At 39.7% G+C, this 15889-nt stretch overlaps 1 protein-coding gene across 1 annotated transcript in view; it reads left to right on the top strand.

Annotated features, from left to right (window-relative positions):
• mettl22 (methyltransferase like 22) overlaps window positions 1-14892 on the top strand; it is a 382505-nt gene extending 367613 nt beyond the window's left edge. The window contains exon 11 of the mRNA XM_034190848.1: window positions 14617-14892. Within this exon, the coding sequence (XP_034046739.1) occupies window positions 14617-14875 (259 nt within the window). The 3' untranslated portion in view covers window positions 14876-14892. The remainder of the gene's footprint in view (window positions 1-14616) is intronic.
• The last annotated feature ends 997 nt before the right edge of the window (window positions 14893-15889 follow it).

The following is a 15889-nucleotide window of genomic DNA, read 5'->3' as shown; positions in this document are numbered from 1 at the left end:
ACATGACTTTGCATTTTATGCTGTAGGGCAGTAAATGCTTGTACATTTGTATGGTTATAAATTAAGCCCTTATATATCAGATTTCTTGGAATCCTTTAAACTTTGCAATGGTGTAGCTCAGGATCTGTACATCATACAGACATGTAACTATGCTTAAAATGTGCAGAATAGCCATATTTCTATTCACAAGTAATACAATATTTTGCTCTAACTAGTCATAGTTTTGAGTTATTTGCAAAAATGTGATTTTTGGCAGCCATCTTGGACACCATCTTGAATAACGCAAGAACCATGCAAGATCTGAGGCGGGTCTTGCTTTTATATGAAGGAGGACATAGATAGCTACATTTGTGCCAAATTTCATGCTTCTATCCGGAAGTGAACGATTCTATCGAAAATTGACGCATATCCGCTGGACTACAATGTAAATAAAGTAAGTAATCACCTTCGGAACGGCTCCAGATGTGCTTCCCACCGCACGGTGACCACAGCCATGCTGGTGTCATCAGCAGTCATCTCATCCTTGTGACATGGGTGTGGTGACATCCACCATGATCTTGTCCACTGCAAAATAATTATTCCACATGATGCTGTGTCCAGACAAGTCTCTCTCTGTCTCTCTCTCTCTCTCTCTCTGTCTCTCTCTGGAATTTATACACGTATCCACCAAATGATATCCACTGTATGGCCTGACACATGTTGTCCAGTTTCTCCCGATTGTGGGTGTACTGTGATGCATCACATCATAGTACACCCACAATTTGAGCATTTTTAATTTTGACCCCTGTGTAATTCTTCAACTGACCTCTACCTGACCGACCTATTGAAAGTTCAAGTGGCCAGTCGGTTTTTTCAAAAGAGTAATGTCTAAGCAGTATTTGTGCCAACTTTAGTGCTTGTATCACCATTTGCACGATTGTTTCCCAGACTTCGGGTGGCATTTGATCTGCAGTTGTATGGCATACGAGATGCATTCGTAATATTCTTAGTGCAACTTAACAGCATTCTTGGTATTCGTACCGTGTTCCGAATACATTTAGACGGCAGTCGAGAGCTGATACACGCAGAATGTGCACAATTCAGTTGGGGCCGGTTGGAGTACAGTCTGGGTATTCGAACAACTGTCCTCCGCAATTCTGATTCCCTCCCAGATGTGGCAGTAATTATTGTTGTTTTGACATTCCGTGGCTTGTGCTCATTCATAATAAGTGTGATGGGGCCCTAAATCATTTAATTAAAATCCGTCCAACATAAAATCACAGAGCTCTGAAGAACTTGAGGCAAAAAGGAAGGGTCCAAAAACAAAGTGGTGGAGGGAAACAAGGAGCTCTGTATGACAATGAACCCCACAGGCCAGGAGAGGAGAGCTGGTATGCCGGGTTCCACCTGGTGAGGAAGGTTTAGGATAGACAGGCACACCGTTTGAGTCAGGTACGAAGGCAGCATCAAAATAAGTCGAGAGCCAGAGGAACATTAACCTTCCTCCTTATTCAGTGATAGAAGCGGTCGTGAAAGTTTGAAATTTCCTGTCCTTTTGACTGTAATTCAGTGATAGACCCCGTTGTGAAAGTCATGAAATTTCCTGTTTGCCTGATTATACTTCAGCACTATAAGCCCTTGTGAAAGTCATGAAATTTCCTCTCCATCTGATTGTAATTCAGTGATTGAAGCTTTCTTGAATGTCAGTAATTTCCTCCCTGTCTGATTGTAATTGTGTGATAGAAGCCATTGTGAACGTCATTAATTTCCTCTTCACCTCATTATAATTCAGTGATAGAAGCTTTCTTGAAAGTCATTCATTTCCTCATCGCCAGATTATAATTCTGTGATAGAAGCCATCATGAAAGTCATTAATTTCCTCTTCACCTGATTATAATTCAGTGATAGAAGCTTTCTTGAAAGTCATTCATTTCCTCATCGCCAGATTATAATTCAGAGATAGAAGCCATCATGAAAGTCATTAATTTCCTCTTCACCTGATTATAATTCAGTGATCGAAGCCATCATGAAAGTCATTAATTTCCTCTTCACCTGATTATAATTCAGTGATAGAAGCTTTCTTGAAAGTCATTCATTTCCTCATCGCCAGATTATAATTCAGAGATAGAAGCCATCATGAAAGTCATTAATTTCCTCTTCACCTGATTATAATTCAGTGATCGAAGCCATCATGAAAGTCATTCATTTCCTCTTCACCTGATTATAATTCTGTGATAGAAGCCATCATGAAAGTCATTAATTTCCTCTTCACCTGATTATAATTCAGTGATCGAAGCCATCATGAAAGTCATTAATTTCCTCTTCACCTGATTATAATTCAGTGATAGAAGCTTTCTTGAAAGTCATTCATTTCCTCATCGCCAGATTATAATTCAGAGATAGAAGCCATCATGAAAGTCATTAATTTCCTCTTCACCTGATTATAATTCAGAGGTAGAAGCCATCATGAAAGTCATTAATTTCCTCTTCACCTGATTATAATTCTGTGATAGAAGCCATCATGAAAGTCATTAATTTCCTCTTCACCTGATTATAATTCAGTGATCGAAGCCATCATGAAAGTCATTAATTTCCTCTTCACCTGATTATAATTCAGTGATAGAAGCTTTCTTGAAAGTCATTAATTTCCTCTTCACCTGATTATAATTCAGAGGTAGAAGCCATCATGAAAGTCATTAATTTCCTCTTCACCTGATTATAATTCTGTGATAGAAGCCATCATGAAAGTCATTAATTTCCTCTTCACCTGATTATAATTCTGTGATAGAAGCCATCATGAAAGTCATTAATTTCCTCTTCACCTGATTATAATTCAGTGATCGAAGCCATCATGAAAGTCATTAATTTCCTCTTCACCTGATTATAATTCTGTGATAGAAGCCATCATGAAAGTCATTAATTTCCTCTTCACTTGATTATAATTCAGTGATAGAAGCTTTCTTGAAAGTCATTCATTTCCTCATCGCCAGATTAGAATTCAGTGATAGAAGCCATCATGAAAGTCATTAATTTCCTCTTCACCTGATTATAATTCTGTGATAGAAGCTTTCTTGAAAGTCATTCATTTCCTCATCGCCAGATTATAATTCAGAGATAGAAGCCATCATGAAAGTCATTAATTTCCTCTTCACCTGATTATAATTCAGAGGTAGAAGCCATCATGAAAGTCATTAATTTCATCTTCACCTGATTATAATTCTGTGATAGAAGCCATCATGAAAGTCATTAATTTCCTCTTCACCTGATTATAATTCAGTGATCGAAGCCATCATGAAAGTCATTAATTTCCTCTTCACCTGATTATAATTCAGTGATAGAAGCTTTCTTGAAAGTCATTAATTTCCTCTTCACCTGATTATAATTCAGAGGTAGAAGCCATCATGAAAGTCATTAATTTCCTCTTCACCTGATTATAATTCTGTGATAGAAGCCATCATGAAAGTCATTAATTTCCTCTTCACCTGATTATAATTCAGTGATCGAAGCCATCATGAAAGTCATTAATTTCCTCTTCACCTGATTATAATTCTGTGATAGAAGCCATCATGAAAGTCATTAATTTCCTCTTCACCTGATTATAATTCAGTGATAGAAGCTTTCTTGAAAGTCATTCATTTCCTCATCGCCAGATTAGAATTCAGTGATAGAAGCCATCATGAAAGTCATTAATTTCCTCTTCACTTGATTATAATTCAGTGATAGAAGCTTTCTTGAAGGTCATTCATTTCCTCATCGCCAGATTAGAATTCAGTGATAGAAGCCATCATGAAAGTCTTTAATTTCCTCTTCACCTGATTATAATTCAGTGATAGAAGCTTTCTTGAAAGTCATTCATTTCCTCATCGCCAGATTAGAATTCAGTGATAGAAGCCATCATGAAAGTCATTAATTTCCTCTTCACCTGATTATAATTCAGTGATAGAAGCTTTCTTGAAATGCATTTAATTTCCTCTCTACTTAATTGTAATTCAGTGTTAGAAGTCTTCGTGAAAATCATTCATTTCCTCTCTATACTAAAGAACTGTGCAAACGAGTTTGCTCCTATTCTCACCTATATTTTCAACTGGTCTCTTAATCCAGCAACTGTACCTGCCTGTCTTAAATCAGCCATGACAATTCCAGTGCCCAAGAAAAGTAACATAAGCTGTCGTCCTATTGCACTTACTTCTGTTGTCATGAAAGTCTTTGAACACCTAGTCCACTGGTGGGCACAGATAACCAAAAAATTAACGTCGATAACAGATAATCAGATAACTGAAAAGTTATCTTTGATAAAGTTAAAATGATAAACCACCCAAAAATGTATCGGAAGTTACAGATAACTGATAAATTCCAGTACACTTGCAACTACTAACAAGCTGATTTTGAGTTTTAACACCACGATCACTTCTGGATGCATCAAAGGCAACAACAAACCCAAACAATGAGTCAACACTTCTGTCTTTGAGTATCCTGCCCCCTGCTGAAAGCTCCTGTTTACTACATGTCTTCAGAAGGCACAGAAGCAAGCTGAGAGGAGCCATGAAGCTCAACTCTCTACTCAATCACAACGCTGCCATCAGGCCGAGGTCTTGGAAAATAAAGCAGTGCTGACTTATGGTTTGGTGTATAAATAAAATGAATACTGATAGAATAACTCCATTAATGTCAATTCTGTCATTTGTACAAAGTTAAAATATAACGTATATCTTTTAATGTTGAAAAATGCACTAATTCTGAAGTTTTGTAACAAACACAGACAGATGGCATTCTGGGTAAAATGTGCCTTCGCTAACACTGATTAGTTATGTAAACCAACACGTTAATGTGAGGTGTGTTGTGTGTTGGTGTTTACAGATAAATGTGCTTTTGTAAAAATGCCAAAAAAAGGCATTTTCAAAAAAAAAAAATCCAAGTTGTAATTAGATAACCGTCTGATATAACCGGTGTCAAAATAAATAGATCACTGCCATGATCTACTGGTGCCAGTGCGAGTTTTGGCCCTTTTTCAGTTGATTTTTCATTGGTGCGAGAATTTTTTGGATCGCACCGAGTTTCAGGTTAATCGCGCGTCCGGCATCGTTTAGTATACATGGAGTAACGAGCTGCGTTTAACATCTCACGACCACCGCCCGCACTGTGCCTGTGCAAACACCGCAGATCTGTCTTGTAATGTTTGTTTTTTTTTTTTTTAAACTTTGATGTCTCCCATCGAGAGTTTTTGTAAATTAAGTTTGAAAAAAAAGCTTCGGTTTACGTTTTGCTTCTGGAAACACAAGTCTGATGTGTGGTTTTTGAACGTACAATGTGTGTGAGAACATAAATCGTGCGCTCTGAACTTTTACACTGTGCAGTTCTGTGGTACAGCTGAGCTGGAACCAAGTACAGTGATTGAAAATATCAGCCCAGCTTCAGTTTGAATACTGCCATGAACACTGCTGGCTAGTAGATGGCAGTAGAGACTTGCCAAAACAAAATTCCAGATAATCCGTGTCTGCTACGTTTAAGATGCGTGGAATTCAATAAACGCAAACACAATAATGTCTATAAACCCAGAGAATATATCCACAAGAGTTTTAAGCACTAGAGTTTAATGCTGTTATCTGTGGAGCCAAATCAAAATGTCTCAAATGCATTTTTCATGTGAACGTACTGAGATTATCTTATACCCATAATGCACCTGGACACAGCATGTCCACATTAAAACCTTAAAAATTAGCGCATTACTTTAAAACTAAAACATATATCTGATATTTTCACTTTATAAAACTACAGACATGCTGTTAATTTAAATAACTTGTCTGAAATTAGTTTGGTTAAAATTTGAACCATAAGTTAAAAATGTATGCCTCTGGATGACTTGGGTGATATTGCCATTGTATCAGTATGGGGTTAAAAGAAATGAGGTTTTTGTGTGTGTGTGTGTGTGTGTGTGTGTGTGTGTGTGTGTGTGTGTGTGTGTGTGTGTGTGTGTGTGTGTGTGTGTGTGTGTGTGTGTGTGTGTGTGTGTGTGTGTGTGTGTGTGTGTGTGTGTGTGAGAGGATAGAGCGGTTTCTTCTAAAAACAGCTCTCCTCTTCTTGCAGAGGGTAGAACTACACATCTGCTACAAAACATTTAACACGTAGGTGTTCAACTGATTTTAAATTTTATAAATGTTTGTAGCTGTTCAGCTTTGTTTACCACGTTAATTATCGGAAGATAATTAGTCCGATAATGGTTTTTAAAGTGTCTAAAAAGATAATCCGATAATGAAAACATTATCTTTGATAATTATCGGTTATCGGATTATCGGAACTTTGCCCACCACTGGCCTAGGCTGTAAGTATCTGTCGCACATCACGCTAGACCCTCACCAATTTCCCTACAGGGCAAATAGGGGAGTGGACAATGTGGTTTCACTTTGCACACATTTCATTCTACAACATCTTGAGACTAGGTTCACCTATGCCCGTGTATTATTCATTGATTTTAGCTCAGCATTCAACACCATCATGCCTATAAAACTATACAGTTCTATCCTGGCCACAGGAGTGAATACTTTAGCCTCTCAGTGGATACTAAATTTTGTGTCTTGCAGGACACAGTGTTTTAAAATCCAGTACAATGTGTCATCACCCAGAGTTCTGAACATTGGCGCCCCACAAGGGTGTGTCTTGTCACGTCTGTTATTTTCCCTTTATACCAACATCTGTACGTCAAATTCTGCATCTCTCAAACTACTAAATTTTGCACATGACACCATTGTTATAGGCCTCATATCCGATGGTGACGAAGCTACCTGTCAGAGTGAGGTTGATCAGATAGTGCAGTGGTGTGAAAACAATAACCTAATCCTTAATACAACCAAAACCAAAGAACTCATAGTTGACTATAGGAAAAAGCCAGGCCAGTACGTTTCCATGTCCATTAACGGCCAAGTAGTGGAGTATGTCCTCTACTTCCATTTCTTAGGCACCACCATCCATCAGTCTTTATCATGGAATCTGAACACCAGTCTCATTATTTCCAAAACCCATGAGACTAAACTTCTTCCATCAGCTGAGGGAATTTGGGGTCAGTCAAGCAGGCATGATCTTGCTACCATCGAAAATGTGCTCACTTTCTCTATCCTGGTCTGGTATGGTAGTGCTACCAGCCAGGACAAACAACAGCTTGAGAGGGTAGTAGGTAGGGCCTCTAAAATCATTGGCTGTAGTCTATCTTCCATAGCCTCAAACTATAACACCAGATTTCCAGGAAAGCTAGTAACATCACCCCTGACCCCTCTCATCCAGCACACCATCTATTCACCCTCTTACCATCAGGGAAGAGGTACAGGAGCATCACATGTAAAACATCACACTTTAGGGATAGTATCTATCCACAAGCTGTTCCTCACCTGAACATGCACAAAGCACTTTATGGTTTACCTCATAACCATGGTTTACCTCTCTCTGCACCTTTTGCACCACTGAACCTCACTGCTGCTGTCTTCTGTAACCATGCACTTTTTCTTTGTGTATTAGTATTGTATTTTGTTGTTGTTGTTATTTATGTGCCTTATTTGGCCTCTTGTCTTGTATATGTTGTGTTGTCATTGTGGTGTGATATGAGACCATACCAAAGCATATTCCAATCAGCTGTATTTTATTATATTGTTGAAATGGCTATAATAATGAACTTCAACTATAACTTGATTTAATTTCTTGTCTGCCTGATTGTAATTCAATGATAGAAGCCTGTTTGAAGGTCATTTCATTTCCTTTATGCCTAATTATAATTCAGTGATAGAAGCCATTGTGAAGCATTAAATTTACTCTCCACCCGATCATAATTCTGTGATATAAGCCATCATGAAAGTCATTAAATTTCCTCTATGCCTAATTATAATTCAGTGATAGGAGCCATTGTGAAAGTCATTAATTTCCTGTCCGCCTGATTATAATTCATTGATTGTGTTGTGTGGGCCGCTGAAGAGGAGGTACTGCTGGCCCACCACCACCAGATGGCGCCCTGCTTGAAGTGCGGGCTTCAAGCACGAGAGGGCATCATAGCAACCGGGAGTGACAGCTGTTACTCATCATCAGCATCAGCTGTCACTCATCCACATCATCACCACCACCTTAAAGGCCGGACTGCAACTCCACCTCCCCGCTGAGAAATCTATTACCAATCAGGTAATTTTCTCTGCTGACTCAAAACATTGAGTAATAATCTGAACTTCTTTGCAGCCGTTTTCCTGTGGTGTGTCCTTATCTGTCCTTATACATGCTTCCCTTAGGCAGTATTATTAGACGGTATTGCTTAAATTTTCATTGTTACGCAGATGATACCCAGCTTTATCTATCCATGAAGCCAGACGACACACACCAATTAGCTAAACTGCAGGATTGTCTTAGAGACATAAAGACATGGATGACCTCTAATTTCCTGCTTTTAAACTCAGATAAAACTGAAGTTATTGTACTTGGCCCCACAAATCTTAGAAACATGGTGTCTAACCAGATCCTTACTCTGGATGGCATTACCCTGACCTCTAGTAATACTGTGAGAAATCTTGGAGTCATTTTTGATCAGGATATGTCATTCAAAGCGCATATTAAACAAATATGTAGGACTGCTTTTTTGCATTTATGCAATATCTCTAAAATCAGAAAGGTCTTGTCTCAGAGTGATGCTGAAAAACTAATTCATGCATTTATTTCCTCTAGGCTGGACTATTGTAATTCATTATTATCAGGTTGTCCTAAAAGTTCCCTAAAAAGCCTTCAGTTAATTCAAAATGCTGCAGCTAGAGTACTAACGGGGACTAGAAGGAGAGAGCATATCTCACCCATATTGGCCTCTCTTCATTGGCTTCCTGTTAATTCTAGAATAGAATTTAAAATTCTTCTTCTTACTTATAAGGTTTTGAATAATCAGGTCCCATCTTATCTTAGGGACCTCATAGTACCATATCACCCCAATAGAGCGCTTCCTCTCTACTTTTAAGATTAGGCTTAAAACTTTCCTTTTTGCTAAAGCTTATAGTTAGGGCTGGATCAGGTGACCCTGAACCATCCCTTAGTTATGCTGCTATAGACGTAGACTGCTGGGGGGTTCCCATGATGCACTGTTTCTTTCTCTTTTTGCTCTGTATGCACCACTCTGCATTTAATCATTAGTGATCGATCTCTGCTCCCCTCCACAGCATGTCTTTTTCCTGGTTCTCTCCCTCAGCCCCAACCAGTCCCAGCAGAAGACTGCCCCTCCCCGAGTCTGGTTCTGCTGGAGGTTTCTTCCTGTTAAAAGGGAGTTTTTCCTTCCCACTGTAGCCAAGTGCTTGCTCACAGGGGGTCGTTTTGACCGTTGGGGTTTTACATAATTATTGTATGGCCTTGCCTTACAATATAAAGCGCCTTGGGGCAACTGTTTGTTGTGATTTGGCGCTATATAAAAAAATTGATTGATTAATTGATCTGTGGGATTGGCGTTTGGTGTGATCAGCGACGGCTTCGCTTCACACCCCAACCAGATAAGTCGTTAGACAGGAGCTGCACGAGTGTGTGATTGGAGTTGGAGGTTCTCCCTCCTTACTGAATACAGACTGTGGGATTACTGAGTGTGCGACCTCACACTCATCAGGACTGTCTCTGTTCTCTGCCAGCAGTACCGGGTCTGACTGCTGAAGACAGCGGCCACCTGGGGCGCAGGTCTTGGCAGCTCCGGTGTTCTTCAGCTCCGTTGGCAGTGGAAGCTGTGTGGGATCCGGCTCTTCTCTCGCCAGGCGTCTTCTATCGTCGAGCCTGCCCACACGTCACCTGGTGTATGATTGACAGTCACTACATTGTTATTGTCTGTACGTTGTTGTGCGATTCACAACATTAAATTGTTTCTTTTGGCTTATCCATTGTCCGTTCATTTACGCCCCCTGTTGTGGGTCCGTGTCACGACACTTTCACAACAGATTGAAGCCTTCTTGAACGTCAATAATTGCCTGTCTGCCTGATTGTAATTCAGTTATAGCCATTGTGAAAGTCATTAAATTTCCTCTCCGCCTGATTTATAATTCAGTGATACAACCCCAGTTACAATGAAGATGGGACATTTTGAAAAATATCAATTAAAAACAGAATGCAGTGATTTTCAAATCCTCTTCAACCTATATTCAATTGAATACACCACAAAGACAAGATATTTAATGTTCAAACTGATAAACTTTATTGTTTTTGTGCAAATATTTGCTCATTTTGAAATGGATGCCTGCAACACGTTTCTAAAAAGCTGGGACAGTGGTATGTTTACCACTGTGTTACATCACCTTTCTTTCTAACAACACTCAATAAGCGTTTGGGAACTGAGGACACTAATTGTGAGTGTCATGATTGGGTATAAAAGGATCATCCCCAAAAGGCTCAGCCATTCACAAGCAAAGATGGGGTGAGGATCACCACTTTGTGAACAACTGCATGAAAAAAATAGTCCAACAGTTTAACCCTCTGGGGTCCAAGGGCATTTTTTGGACAGTTCACTCGCCTGGCATAAATGTTTTATTATTGCTGTTAACAGCTCTCCCTGCATCCCACAATCAAGTTTTATGTCTCTTTTTTTCAGGACAACCTGTGCTTTCAGAATATATATGTTTTTGTTGTATTTTATAAGTGTAATAAAGGTTTACAATCAAAAATAGGCAAAGAAAAAATAAAGCGAAAAATAATTTTCCACACACATTTATTCAAAACACACAGCAAACTATAATAAACAACTGTTTTGACAATTTATAAAGGTAATTTGAGATCTTGTGTGAAAGACTGTACAACAAAAGGTTCAAACAATAAACACAAATGCACATTTTGAACAATATATACCAAATGGTCTATGCGTTTTGTTGTCCATTGATGTGGTAAACAGCGCTTTGCGCAGAGAAAGCAACAGAGTTATCCAGTAACATTTGCATGCAAACTAGTGGAGCAATCCTGATAGTTACACACTCTTTGTTTGAGCATGTGAGATTGTCATCAGAGGCTCTCTATGTGCTTTCACTGAACGCTGTGTGTAATGGCACAGGGCAGACTGAGTATGTAATAATAGCATGTTCTCATTGGAGCACCCAGCGGGCTATTCAGATGGGCCGATTAGTAACACATCACTCCTGAAAATGATCTTTGGCTTTTCATGTGAGATAAATCTGCCCTACGATTGGATTTTGGAAAACCATGTGATGGTGAACTAATTCCAATTGGACACTCACATTGTGCGCGTCATCACACAGCTTCTATGAGCAGTACAAAGGTGGCCAATGGCTGGCTCGAAAGTCTGTGGAGTTATCTTTTCAGCAAAAAAAAGTAAGTTTCTATCTCATATCATTCAAAAGTTATTTATAATTTAGTAAAGCTTGGTCTTAGCCGTCGTATACGAGGGCGTCGGCCCCAGAGGGTTAAGAACAATGTTTAAATCATTGTATTGTATTGTCATTAAAGTCATTAAATTTCCTCTCCACCTGATTGTAATTCAGTTTTAGAGAATGTCTTGAAAGTCATTTAATTTCCTCTCGCCTGATTATAATTCAGTTTTAGAAGCTATCTTGAAAGTCATGTTATGGTTTGGACGCGGATTGAGGAGCGATCCAGCGTCTGACTGAACCCAGCGTCAAATAACCAGAAGCAGTTCCAAAAGAAACAAGTTTTTTTTTTTTCCCCTAGTGCTGTACATGAAATACTAAACAAAGCTGGTGAGGTGAAGAGGTGGCACGCTTTCTCAGCGTCTCAATAGATCAGAGCCCGAACGTTTTGGACTCAGGACTTCCGCCAACACCCCCCCAGGTGGCTTTTCCCAGGACTGTACTCTGTGAAGGAGGAACAGAGGTGAGGTTATTCAACACTGTTACCACGAAATATTATTTAGAGGCACACTTATCAGCTACACGTTCAGGTCTGCTTTCGGATTTAGTTCAAAAGGGCTGCTGCTCACAGCTAGTGGAGGATAATCAATCTGCACGCCACTGCCGTGAGGAGCAAACCAGATGATTTTCACCAATATTTAATTATAGCTGCGCAAAAACGCCAAATTACAATTACAGATAAGCCTTGCAGAATAATCACCTCTGACGTGTGCTGATCGCATTTGCCTCTCACCCTCGTCCTCCTTCACAAGCGCAATGTCAGAATCTGGAGCAGCCCTCAGCGTCCCCAAACGATCGTCACATGGTCGTATTCTCCGGCAATTCAGCCTTGATCACTGCTGGCTTAAATGCAACTCTTCATTTCTTCATTGGCACCAGCTGAGAGTCCTTAGATCTGCACGTGAATGCCACAGGTGTCGTAGATCGTCCTGATAGAGAGCCGCACGTGAGTGCAACAGGTGCAGCAGATCACCGTAACAGAGGTGAGAGACTCTTCTGCAGCACACTCTCCCCAGAGATCAGCCCCAAGCCACCTGGGAGGAAAATAAACACAAAAACAGCAAAACAATGCCCACCCAAACCCCCCAACACACAAGTCATTTAATTTCCTCTTTGCCTGATTAGACTTCAGTGATAGAAGCCGTCATGAAAGTCATTAAATGTCCTCTTCACCTGATTATAATTCTGTTTTGTCATGAAAGTCATTTAATTTCCTCTCTGACTGATTATAATTCAGTTTTAGAAGCCGTCATGAAAGTCATTTAATTTCCTCTCGCCTGATTAGACTTCAGTGATAGAAGCTGTCATGAAAGTCATTAAATGTCCTCTTCGCCTGATTATAATTCTGTTTCGTCATGAAAGTCATTTAATTTCCTCTCTGACTGATTATAATTCAGTTTTAGAAGCCGTCATGAAAGTCATTTAATTTCCTCTCGCCTGATTAGACTTCAGTGATAGAAGCTGTCATGAAAGTCATTAAATGTCCTCTTCGCCTGATTATAATTCTGTTTCGTCATGAAAGTCATTTAATTTCCTCTCTGACTGATTATAATTCAGTTTTAGAAGCCGTCATGAAAGTCATTTAATTTCCTCTCGCCTGATTAGACTTCAGTGATAGAAGCCGTCATGAAAGTCATTAAATGTCCTCTTCACCTGATTATAATTCTGTTTTGTCATGAAAGTCATTTAATTTCCTCTCTGACTGATTATAATTCAGTTTTAGAAGCCGTCATGAAAGTCATTTAATTTCCTCTCGCCTGATTAGACTTCAGTGATAGAAGCCGTCATGAAAGTCATTAAATGTCCTCTTCACCTGATTATAATTCTGTTTTGTCATGAAAGTCATTTAATTTCCTCTCTGACTGATTATAATTCAGTTTTAGAAGCCGTCATGAAAGTCATTTAATTTCCTCTCGCCTGATTAGACTTCAGTGATAGAAGCTGTCATGAAAGTCATTAAATGTCCTCTTCGCCTGATTATAATTCTGTTTCGTCATGAAAGTCATTTAATTTCCTCTCTGACTGATTATAATTCAGTTTTAGAAGCCGTCATGAAAGTCATTTAATTTCCTCTCGCCTGATTAGACTTCAGTGATAGAAGCTGTCATGAAAGTCTTTAAATGTCCTCTTCGCCTGATTATAATTCTGTTTCGTCATGAAAGTCATTTAATTTCCTCTCTGACTGATTATAATTCAGTTTTAGAAGCCGTCATGAAAGTCATTTAATTTCCTCTCGCCTGATTATAATTCAGTTTTAGAAGCTGTCTTGAAAGTCATTTCATTTCCTCTTTGCCTGATTAGACTTCAGTGATAGAAGCCGTCATGAAAGTCATTAAATGTCCTCTTCGCCTGATTATAATTCTGTGTTTCGTCATGAAAGTCATTTAATTTCCTCTCTTCCTATCACTGTCGGCATCACACGGATTAAGGAGTGTTAAAACCTTTTTAAAGACGGCCCACAGCAGCGGAGTGTTGGAAACCATTCAGAAGATTCAGACGGCTTTCGATGGCTTTTCAGTCGAGTGAGTATCCGAGAAATTGTGTAACAGCTGGACATGCCCCAACATGTCCTGTGAGACATCCAACACGGAGGTGTTTTTTTGTTGCGTGCCATGAGCGGTTCCGTGCCGACGCACGAAATCCTCCGCACGTCTTTCATTACAAAATCTCCTGTAACAGTGGAATGTGCCACAAAAGTGCTATGTCCATCTCTCTTGCCATTTCTGTGGTAGTCACATGATGTACCGGATCAACACAGCGTTCAGTTTAGAAATGATCTGGTCGATCCAGCCTGTCAATGGCCGCTCAGTGTGCCGTGTGCCCTCTGCCGCTGTGGGCCGTCTTTAAAAAGGTTTTAACAGTCCCTAATCCATGTGACGCCAACAGAATCTTCACCGAAATCCATCTGAATCTATCGAATGGTTTCCAACTGGCTTTCTCTAACAGTTTCTGAAAAAAATTTCATGCAGCAAAGCGGCAGTCGCTCAGCCATTTCACTGACAATAAAAATCCGACGAGGGGGCTGGACCAGTGCTCACTCAAAGCCCGCTCACAGGCAAATGACGCAACCGACAGGCGTGAAAAAACTCACGCATGCGCACGAAGGTTCAAGCTTGGCTGATGCAAGCGCACATGATTCAAATCCATATAGTTTTTGAAAAAAATAAAAAGGTCCGTTACTTTTTGGACAGACCTTGTATGTACATGTATTTGTTCAATGACAATAAAGGCTCTATTCTATTTTATTCTATTTCCTCTCTGCCTGACTTCACACCAGGATGAACTTCACACTGAGACATTTAGACATTTCCTGTGACGCCTACGACTGTTTCCACGGTCGTCTTAACCAACTCAAAGGGCTGGCGGATGGGCGGTGCACCTTCAGTGTGGAACAGGTCTCTTCAGACTTCCCGCAGTCTCTGTTGTATGAACGCGTTGAACAGCTGGTGAGAAAAACACACACATTTGTTTCTCTTAATGGGAATAACATCTTAGTCATTATCTCTGTCCTATTGTTGTCAAACTCATTTTCATGAGGACCATACAGACATTTGAACAAAGTCAGCGTTGGTCACTTACTTATGTGTATTTCACACTATAGGGCTGTAGGGCGAGCGGCGCCTTGTAATGTATTTTAGTTTTTGAATATCTCTTTGGGTATGTATGGTCAGATTTAGGAGCATGCAGTCCTGCTCCAATTGGACACATGTACCACAACAGGGAAATGCCCTCAAAACTACTGCACAGATTTTGACAAATTTTCACCACAGAAAGATATTAAGCCGTGGAAGACTCCATTAAATTTTGGAGGTGATCCAGACCCAGATTCTGGATCAAGATTTCACTTTATATAGGCTTTTAAGGTTACTTCAAAACTACTTCACGGATTCTCTCAAAATTTCCAGCACAGATACAGTGAGGAAAATAACTATTTGATCCATTGTGGATGTTGAGGTCTGTATGTTTTATTGTAGGTTCACTTCAACTGTGAGAGACAGAATCTAAAAAAAAAACCCAAAACATTAGAAAATCACATTATATGATTTTTTAAAATAATTTATTTGTATGTTACTGCTGCAAATAAGTATTTGAACACCTACCAACCAGCAAGAATTCTGGCTCACACAGACCTGTTAATTTTTCTTTAAGAAGCCCTCTTATTCTGCACTCTTTACCTGTATTAATTGCACCTGTTTGAACTTGTTACCTTTATAAAAGACACCTGTTCACACACTCAATCAGTCACACTCCAACCTGTCCACCATAGCCAAGACCAAAGAGCTGTCTAAGGACACCAGGGACAAAACTGTAGACCTGCAGAAGGCTGTGATGGACTACAGGACAACAGGCAAGCAGCTTGGTAGAAGACAACAACTGTTATGATTATTTATTAGAAAGTGGAAGGAACACAAGATGACTATCAATCTCCCTCGGTCTGGGATTCCATGCAAGATCTCACTTTGTGGGGTAAGGATGATTCTGAGAAAGCTCAGAACTACACAGGAGGACCTGGTCAATGACCTGAAGAGAGCTGGGACCACAGTCACAAA

This window comes from Thalassophryne amazonica, chromosome 16 (genome assembly GCF_902500255.1).
Source record: "Thalassophryne amazonica chromosome 16, fThaAma1.1, whole genome shotgun sequence".
Taxonomy (NCBI): domain Eukaryota; kingdom Metazoa; phylum Chordata; class Actinopteri; order Batrachoidiformes; family Batrachoididae; genus Thalassophryne; species Thalassophryne amazonica.
This window is presented reverse-complemented; position numbering and strand designations above follow the sequence as displayed.